Raw genomic sequence first — 10344 nt, forward strand, 5'->3', positions numbered from 1 at the left:
GGTTCTGATGTGTCACCACTAGGTGGCATCATCCCAACCCTTTCTCTCTTTCTGCCCCTTTTCTAGGTTTTCTCTTTCCTTCTAACAATACTAGCTCTGCCCTGTCACCTTGAATGCAGCTTGAAAATGCCAACGAAGCATGGTTTAAGATTAGGTTGGTCAGCGCTTCTGATCATCTTGGTTTTGGTGCATAGCAAACATGCTGTGAGATGGCTCAGGGAGTAAAAGTGCTTGTAAAAGCCTAGTGACCTGAGTTTGATCCTTGGGGCCCACATGGTAGAAGGAGAGAACAACTCCACAGGGTTGTCCTCTGATCTACCCTGTGCCTAGGCAGTGGTGGAGGACCCGTGGTTGTGTGTGGTGTGGTGGTGCATACCTATAATGCCAGTACTCAAGAGATAGAGGCAGAAGGATCAGAAGTTCAAGGTCATTCTCCCTGACACTGGCTATATGAAACCCTGTCTAAAAAGAAAAGAAAAGGAGGGGAGGCAGAAAGTTGGGCTGGAAAGATGGCTCAGAAGTTAAGAGGCTTACTGTTCTTGCAAAGGACTATACTTCAGTTTCCAGCACACATGTTGCGGGGCTCACAACCACCTGTAACTCCAGCTCCAGGTGATCCGACACCCTCTTCTAGCTTCCATTGTCGACTGCACACACATGGCACACACATATAGTCATACACACATACACATAAATAAAAAATTTTTTAATCTTAGAAAAAGACAAAAAAGTATTAATGAGCCCAATTTTAAACAGGCAACTTTAAAAACAGGGAAATCAGTGGGAAGGGAAAACCTCACAGGTTACTGCAATTAAGATGTCTGCTGGTGACAGGCATGATGAAGATGTAGACTTCAAAGAGTACCATATCAGAAACGACTGGCAACCACTGCAGAGCTCTTACAATGCTGAGCATCAAGGTACCCAGGGAGGCAAGTGTGAGAGGGCTGAGTGATATTATTGTAGTAGTTAAAAATTAGCAAAAATCAGAAATAGCCCAAATTCCTCTGGCAAGAGAAACAATTATAATATACTCATCGGATTACTCTTTTTAAATTTTTAAAATTTATTTATTTTTGGTCTTTTTGAGACAGGGTCTCCCTGTAGCCCCAGCTGTCCTGGAACTCACTATGTAGACCAGGCTGAACTTGAACTCACAGAGATCCACCTGCCTCTGCCTCCCGAGTGCTGGGATTAAAGGTGTGCACCACCAGGCCCGGCTTAACATTTATTTTTATCTTATGTGTATGAGTGTTTTGCCTGCTTGTATGTAAGTGTACCACATGCATGCAATGCCTGTAGAAGTCAGAAGAGGGCATTAGATCCTCTGGAACTGGAGTTACAGTTGTTAGTTGCTACCTGGATGCTGGGAACCAAACCTGGGTCCTCTGCAAGAGCAGCCAGTGCTTTTAACTGCTGAGTCATCTCTCCAGCCCTGGATTAGTTACTCTTTTGTCACTGTGACCTAAATACCTGGCAGAAACAACTCAAAGGAGGAGAAATAGTTGAGGCATGCCAGGTCCGTCACAGTGGGGAAGGCATAGTTGAGCAGCTTTCTCTGTGGTGGAAGGAACACATGCCAGGGGATGTTCACAGGGCTGCAGCCTAGGAGCAGAGTGTGATCAGAGCCAGGAGCAACTTCAAAGCCATGGCTCTAGTGACCTTCATCCTCCAGACAGGCTCTACCTCTTAAAGGTTCCAATCTCCCAAAATAGTACCACCAGCTGGAGACCAAGTGTTCAAACATGAACCTGCAGGGAACATTCTAGATCTAAAGCATCACAGTTACACAATGGAACTGCACACAGCACTGGAAGTGGATGAAGTATGCATATCTTCATAACAGTGAGAGAAATGGACGTATGGAAACATACACTGAGGGTTGTTTCTGTAAAGTGGGCCAAGCGATGTTCTACACAGTTTTGAGACACAAAGAGGAAGATGATATCTTAGTTTCTTTTCCTGCTGCTGTTGTAAAATACTCTGACAAAAACAACTTATGGGAGAAAGGTTTATTTTGGCTCACAATTCAAGGCACAGCCCACGGTGGCAGGGAAGTAAGACAGCAGGAGCTTGAGGCAGCTGATCACATGACAACACCCACAGTCAGAAGGGAGCATACATGCATGCTCAGCTCACTCTCTCCACTTCTACAGTTCAGGTCCCTCCCACAATTAAGATGGGTCTTCCCACATCAATTGACATAAGAAAGTCCCCACAGGCATGCTCAGAGGCACCTCTCTAAGGTGATTCTAGATTTTGTCAAGTTGGTAATGAACACTATGGATCACAGATGATGAAATACCTGATAAGAATAAGCTCCGTGCTTTGTCTCTGTGGTCCTCCTTGCAAAGAGAGACCAGAAAGGAGGCACTTATAGTTCTCTCACCACTGAGGGCTCATGCACACCCGCTATGGGCCCAGCAGCAGCACCCCGAGGTTACACGTGCTGTGCATACACAGGATTCCCACTGTGTTCTCAAAAGGAGGGTGATGTCACGCAGGTGGCAGTATCAATATGAATGCATCTCAATCATTGCATGATCTCTTCTCAGTTCCATAGTGTGAGAAAACAGAATTCTTAGCCTAGCAGTGAAAAGGACAGGCTTAAATTAGAGAACCAATTTTTTGCCAGCAAGACGGAAGCTGGAGCAGAGACAGTGATGAGGTAAGGAAACCTGACAGTCAAGAGGGCAGATTTGAGACTGGGCTCTGGTGGTTGATGGGAGAGAAAGAGGTGGAGATGAAACTCGGTGCCTCTGGAGACCAGCTGCAGGGAGCATTAACAAGGGCACAGTCATGAAAAACACTGACTGGTTCAGATGAACAAACATGTAGCCAACTTAGGAAACATCACCCTTAGCCAAGGAGAGGTGAGTGGGCATAGAGCTGAGTCCCTGCTAGTGTGTACAAGATGACTGTGTCTTGGATGACTATGCCCCTGACAGATGTTTGGAAGCCTGGGCTCCAGCATGTGCCAGGGCTGGGAATGGAGCCACCTATATACCTCCAAGAAGCTTCTCTGGGGAGAATAAAGCAGACAGGTGGCTTGGGGAGCTACCACTCCCAAGAGGCAGCAGCCCAGAGAGGGGTTTGGGGAAACCTAGATTCTCAGAGGGCTGTTGGCACAAGAAAGAAAGCAGGAGGAGCCTGAGAGTGAATGAGCCAGAACTAAGAAGTCCTGGGAGCTGGGTAGGGGCAGATCTGTTCTTCCTAGAGCCTGCCTGGATGGCAGTATCTACAAGGGGCCTGAGGAAGCTTATTAATCACTGCATCAGGGAGGTGAGGATCAGTTCAAGGTCATGGTGCCTGGGAGATGACTCAGCAGGTGAAGGAGAATGTTGCCAGTCCTGACGACCTGAGTTGGATCCCTGGAAAGCACATGGTAAAAGCAGAGAACCAACTACCCAGAGCTGTCCTCTGACCTCCACATGCTTGCTAAGACATGAGCATGTGAACACCATAGATACTCTAAATGTAAAACAAATAAAAAAGAAGTTCAAGATCATCTTTAGTTGTATAGCAAGCTTGTGACCAGCCTGGGCTACATAAAACCTTGTCTCAAAAGAGGGGAGTGGTGTGGCACTGAGGTCAGCTGGGACAGGAAATTCATCGTTGGAACATCTTTCCTGTTCATTGCCTGGTTCAAGGTTAATCACCAGGCACTAGGCCTGAGTACTCAGGATTAGAGAGGACAGAGTGGGAGGCCATCCTCTGCCTATCAACTTCCCTGGTGTCCCCTGCCTCCCCAGTGAGGGTTTGTTCTAACCCTACATAAATGGAGGTTTAGTTTGAGTTCACTTGTGAACCACTGATAAATTTTTCATTATTGTGAAGCTTAACTGGCTTCTGTGATCAGCCAGGTGAGCAGGCATGCTCTGGTCCCTTGGAGGACCCTTGGAGGGTTTGTACTCTGGGATGGCTGTCTCTTAATCCCTACCCAGTCAATTTCCTAAAGAAAAGGAGTGCTGGAAGTTTTATGTTCACTCATGGAGCGGTTGTAGCTTGGAAATCCTTGGAGTCCTTGTGAGCAGCAGGTTCAGTGTTCTCACTTTATAGTCTGAGCCCCAGAAAAGTGAAATGATTTCCTGGGATCACTGTTTGACACATTTTTCTGTAGGGGAAGCTTATGTTGAAGAGTTCACCTTTACTGAAAAACTGCAACCCCAACAATGCTGACTATAGAATGTTCGTATTTCCTTCGATGAGGTGAGGGCAGGTGAGGTTAATTTGATGGTAGAAAGGCTCAGAGAGGAACTGTACACACACGGGGGGTTTCTGCCTTCAAACAGGAAAGCATGCCTATATCTACTGCAGAGAGAATTACTAGATATTTGTACCCAGAGAGCAAAACTTCCCAAACTGACATCATGTCAAGTTGGGAGGTCAGCAGGCCTGGAACCTGCCACAGGGGCCATGGACAGCTCCAGCACGCCACATGTTCTTATTCATGCAATTTATACATTCATCACTTTCCAAATGACAGCTTATGTCACTGAAGTTTGTACTGTACACTGCCATGAATATGTCATAGAAACTGAAACATAGGATTTACTGTGCAATTAAACAACATAAAACCACATGTTTTTCACTGAGTGGGGAGGCTGGCTGTGGAATCTGGAAAAGCCGTGCCATTGTAGCAGAGGGACATGATTAATTGTTCCTTCCTAGGAAAGTTTATGTCCTCTTCTCCAGTGTCAGTTGTTGACTGTTTGTGGAGTGAGGCACGTGCCCTGTGATAAGAGGGTGAGCATTACTGAACTGTGGCCTGTGATGACTATTAAGAAGTGAACGTGCTGTATTGGCTCCTGCATCCCAGATGTGATTGTAGAGGAGATGGATTGTTACTTCTACCTCAGCTCTTGGGGCAAGAGGACAAAGAAAAGACTGTCAAGGACAGAGGAGGGCTCCAGTGGGCTGTCTGAAAGGTGAATTTAAACATGAGAAATGGAAATAGAGCTGAGCAGAGCGCTGAAGAACTCTAAAGAAAAACTCTGCTACCTACTTTCCATGAACTTGACAAAATGCTAGCTGACCCCTGTGGGTCTCAGTATACTTGTGGAAAAAGCTGGATGACTCCATTCAGAATCACGTGGTAAGAATCAAACTCTAATGCATAAAACAATGAGATCAATAGACTATGAGTTTTATTGCAAAATGCCCCCAAATTGAATTTCAGGTCCTTGTAGACTTTGTGTGATTAAGAGAACATATTCAGGGTCGAGGATGCTGCTCAGTAGGTAAAGTGTTTGTCTAGCCTGCACAAAGCCCAGGGTTTGATCCCTAGCACTACATAAACAGGGCGTGGTGCCACATGCCTATAATCCCAGCATTTAGGAGGTGGAGCCAGCTGGATCAGAAGTTCAAAATCAATGGCTGCATGAAAACACAATAGAACAAAACAATAGCATTACTTTTATTCAGAATTTTGTTTTTCCTGTTCCTTCCTTGGCATTTTTCTGGGCTGAACCTGTTATTTTAATCTTAAGGAAGTTAATACTGTGTTTCTGAAAATTAGTAAGCTTTTGCACAAAAAAGATTAAATTTACATTCTGTCCCAACATTCTGTTGGTGATTTTCCTGAGTGCTTGATTCCCCCTGGTCATAACTGAAAGGTCTCAGGTTTGGAGTTCCAGGGGAACACTGAGGTGGATTGTCGTTTTGGGTAAGAGATTTATCAGAGGTGCTATTAGCCCCATAGAGAGACTGGCAGACAGCAGCATGGTAAGGGCTGTGAGAGTTCAGGCCTGTCGCAGTCCTTTCTTATAAACTTGAGGAAAGGGACTGGGTCTATGCCATATGATTGCTTGCAGGTCCACTACTACTAGCTTTGCTGTCAGGCCTGCAGTGAGGCGGCGGGAAGTCAGTTAGCCTGCAGAATCAACTTCCAGGGTAGAGAGCACAGGAATCTAGAAAAACAAGTTAATGGGGAGCTTTACAAAGTGGCCTCGCCCTGGCTAGCAGTGATGGGTGTGGGTGGGCAGACTAGGAGATTCTGCTTTTCTGCTTCCAAAGGAGGGCCGCGGTGCACTGGGAGTTCTTGTCAGTTATGTACTCACTTGGCAGCCATCTGGTGTGATTCCACATAGATATCTCCAGAGCCACAGGGTCTACTCACTGGGGACAATGTTCATTCTTACTTCCCACCTTCTCCTCCCCTGCAGTGTTTGGAGACACTTCCATCCTGATCTAGCCTCATTCTTCGTGTGTTACCCTGCCATTCCTCCTTCAAACCTCATTTGCTTCCTTCCTTTAGTGATACTGGAAAAGCATCATTACTGACACCAAGTGCACTGGATAGTTTTTGAAACCTCGCTTTTTGTCAGACCCTAAATTCACCCAACCCTGACTAGCTAGTGCTCTTACTATTCCCTCACATGGTACTGTAACCACCTTGGGCCATACAGTGTTTCTGGGGGAAAAGCCACAAATCTGAAATACTGTGAATTCTTAAATGTAGCACTTGTTTTATCAACTTGTTACAAAGCTGTCTTAACTCCACTCTTATTGTTATTCCATCTCTCCTTCCTTACTAGAAAGTCTTCCAGTGTAGCCCAGGCTGGCCTCAAACTCAGCTTCCCAAGTGCTGGGATTATGGGTATGTACCATCACACCTGACTCAGGCCTTAATCTCTTGATCCTTCTGATCTTAGCCTCATAAAAGCTGGGACAGGCCAATCTGAACTTCTCAGTGAGCCCAAGCAGTTGAGGCAGGAGGATCACGCATTCAAGGGTACCCTGAGCGTTGAGCTTTGAAGTTGTCCTCGGCTGCCTAGCAAAACCGTCTCATAAAAATGAAAACAGGGCCTGGGGGATGGCTCAGTGAGTAAAATGGCTTGCCATGCAAGCCTGACAACCTGAGTTTAATCCCTGGAGGCCAAGTAAAGAGCCAGATGTGGTGGCCACATGCTACCCCAGTAAGATGGCTAAGATGCAAAGGCCAGACATTGGCTGCTGGCAGAAATGTAAGGCACGTAAAAGGTTTAAATAGTTGGCCATTCCTACAGTTGCTGGCTGAGGAAGCAGCAGAGTCATTTTTCTTTGGTTGTTATGGCCATTTGCTGGTGGGTTGGTCATTCTCCAGTGGATGGTCCCACACCCACACTCATATAGGCAGCACTAATCAGACTTGGTGGATTATCATACAAAAAAAATAGACACAAAGATGGGAACTGTATGTGGGGTGATGGGAGGGGAGAGGGGGTAGACAGTGATCATGATAAATTGTACACTGTAAAAAATTTTATGTGTATTATTGTCTGCATGTATGTAGGTGCACTTGTGTTGTGCAATTCTCTCAGAGGTCAGAAGAGGGCGTCGGATCCCCTGGAACTGGAGTTTTGGATGGTTAAGTCACCATGTGGGTGCTAGGAACCAAACCTGGGTCCTTGGCAAGAGCAGTAGTGCTCTTAACCACTGCGCCATCTCTCCAGTCCCACACTGTATACTTTTTGTTGCAAATGTGATCAGTTTTTGTAATGGCAATTGGCAAACAGGAGGCTTTTTTTGTTTTTTAAATAAGATACATTGTATACAGATATGAAATTGTCAAAAGAATAAAAAAATTATCAAAAAGTTAGCCATTCCCTTCCTAGAACCCATGAGAAATGAAAACAGGCACCTAGGCAAAAACTTAGTGGATGCTTACGGCAACTTATCAATGACCAGGGCCAGAGGGGAGACACTTGTCCTTACAAATGTTCACACAGGTGCCTGGCTATCTTCACCTTAGTCCAGGTCCTGTATATGATAGTCAAAACAATTTGGGATGGGTGTGGCAACACACATTTTTAAATGCCAGCACTCAGGAGACAGAGGCAGGTGAATCTTTGAGTTCCAGGACAGACTAGTCTACATAGCAAGTTCCAGGCCAGCCAGGGCTACAAACTGAGCCCGTCTCAAAAACAAACATTCCCCCTCAAACAACAAAAAAAACCAACAAAAACAGAGTAAGGCAGGTAGAGTTAGGAACAAAAGGACAGAGGCCCTCAGCTACCTGGATCAGTTTTAGTTTTCTTGTTGGTTGACAGGCAAGAATATTGACACAGCTGACAAATTTCTGGAGAAGCTGCCTGCAAAGATTACACTTCCTGTTCTGCAATAGCTCAAACAAGTTTTAAAATGGTGATCAAGCAGGTTTAAGGCCAAAATCCCTGTGGCCTCTGGTTTTAACCCGATCAGCACTCCTTCACATTTTATTAAAAAAATACTATTTATGTTTGTATATGTATGTGCACATTATCAGAATAGGGTGTATATGTGCACCTAGAGGCCAGAATAGGATGTCAGCTTCCCTGGAGCTGGAGTTACAGGCAATTGTGAGCTGCCTGATGTGGGTACTGGGAACTAAATTCAGGTCCTTTGCAAGAGCGATATGTGATCTTAACTGCTGAGCCATCTCTCTAGTTGCTGTCCAAATTTTTTTTATGGTTTTCATCCAACTTGTTTTCTTAGCCTGTGTCCTACTTTAGCTCCTGTGACTATGGAAATGAACTTTTTCTAAACTAAGGATATTCCTGCTGAAGCAACAAATAACAGCATAGAGTGACAGTGACTGGATCTCCCTAAAACTCAGGTGGCCTTTGGCAATCTTTCTCACCTAGTTCTTCACCTGTTGAATTATACCTCATAAGACTGATAGCTGGAAGGACTAGAGGTGTTTTCTGTAAAGGACTAAAGGTTTACTCAAAACCAAGTACTAATAAATCATTTGCTATTCACTGGCTGGCAGACTTGGAAATAACCCGGTTTCCTGTTACCATGAGCTTCTGCACACTGTGATGGTACACTCCTGTAATCCATGTCTGCAATGTCAAGCACTCATGAGGCTGAGGCAGTAGCATGAGTTGGAGGTCAGCTTGGACTACTACTGAGACCCTGAAACAACAAATACTATTTAAAAAAAATGTATTTTCCGTGTGGACCTGCATACTATGATGTGCCTATGGAGGTTAGAGGACAACTTTGTCACTGGGCTTGTGCAAGGGCTTTTAAACTTGGTGACTTTTTAAATTTATCTGTTTGAGATTACTCAGGAACTGGGTAACTATATGAACATACATGCACAGACACAATACACTTGGCACCTACAACTCAGTTTTTCTCCCTTAACCAGGTCTCTACATGGAAAGCCATTTCTTAATTATCCTTGTTGTTAAAATGGAACTATTTCCTAAGACTCAGTTAAAGCAGCTCCTCTTTTTCAGTTGCAATCCATCTTACAGTTCTCAAAATCAACTCTGGCAGAGTTTATAAATTATTGTGCATGGGTATCACAGTACACACGTGGAGGTAATAGGACGACTCCGTGGAGTCAGTTCTCTCCTTCCACCTTTAGATGGGCTCCAAGTATTGAATTCAGGTTGCCAAGGCTTGAGCAGCAAGTGCCTTTATCTCACGATTTAGATCAAAGGCCCAAGATTTTAAAAACTCCTAACATCTGATCTAGTTTGTCTTGTCTCATCACGGAGGTTCTAAGATTACAGCTTGTAGTCTATTTTACTTTTTGTATATCCCATGAATCTAGCATGTAGTTGCTAACCATGATTTATCACTTTGAATTAGTTTCACTGAGAATTTTGAGGTTAGAATACTGGAGCAAATTATCCCCCCCGCCCCCCAGACTCACTCAGGCTGGTCTGAAACTCACCACGTGGCCCAGGCTGACCTTGAATTTACAGTGATCCTTTCTCAGCCGTCGAAGTGTTGGGATTAAAGGCAAGCCACCACACTCAGCTAGGTACATTACTCTTAATCTGGCTTCAGGCTGCACTGCTCTTAAGAGCGCGTACACTGGCAGGAGTTAACACGAGAACCAAGATCGACAACCTGGTAAACTTTAAGGTGCTAAAATAAAACTTATGAGAGGAGCATCAACTTCTGCCTATCTCCGGTGGTCCATGGGCATCACAGTGGGTAAATTTCCTTCCCTGGCCTTTGATTCCTAAAAGGAAGGCCTGGCAGGGATGTTTCAAAAGGCGTCCTGTGCTGAGACATGTGCTCGTGCACTTTCCCTGCCTGGGATCAAGAGGCGAACGTCAACACCAGATAATTTAGGTTAGCCACAGGCAACCAAACCCTTGGACCCTGTGGGCTCCTTTTCCCCCCAGGTGCTACAGCTTCCACCATACGAGGTCTGGGACAGGAAGGGACTCTGGGGCTGCCTGACCTCCCAGGCCTTGACATACACAGTCGGTCCCGCGGGCAGGCCTCCGAGGCCCGGGTACACACATCAGCCGCCCCGCCAACAGGCCTCCGAGATCCACGGACAACGAAGCCAGGTGACGCCGCCGCCCGCCGGGCCGCGCATGCGCACCGCGGCGCCCCCGCCCCCACCACCCGCTC

The 10344-nt window shown here is 45.7% G+C and overlaps 1 protein-coding gene across 1 annotated transcript in view; it reads left to right on the forward strand.

Annotated features, from left to right (window-relative positions):
• The first annotated feature begins 817 nt into the window (after nt 1-817).
• Znf236 (zinc finger protein 236) overlaps nt 818-10344 on the forward strand; it is a 123773-nt gene continuing 114246 nt past the window's right edge. The window contains exons 1-2 of the mRNA XM_017802605.2: nt 818-920; nt 10110-10280. Of these exons, the coding sequence (XP_017658094.1) occupies nt 818-920; nt 10110-10280 (274 nt within the window). The remainder of the gene's footprint in view (nt 921-10109; nt 10281-10344) is intronic.

This window comes from Nannospalax galili, unplaced genomic scaffold (genome assembly GCF_000622305.1).
Source record: "Nannospalax galili isolate Female #2095 unplaced genomic scaffold, S.galili_v1.0 scaffold243, whole genome shotgun sequence".
NCBI lineage: Eukaryota > Metazoa > Chordata > Mammalia > Rodentia > Spalacidae > Nannospalax > Nannospalax galili.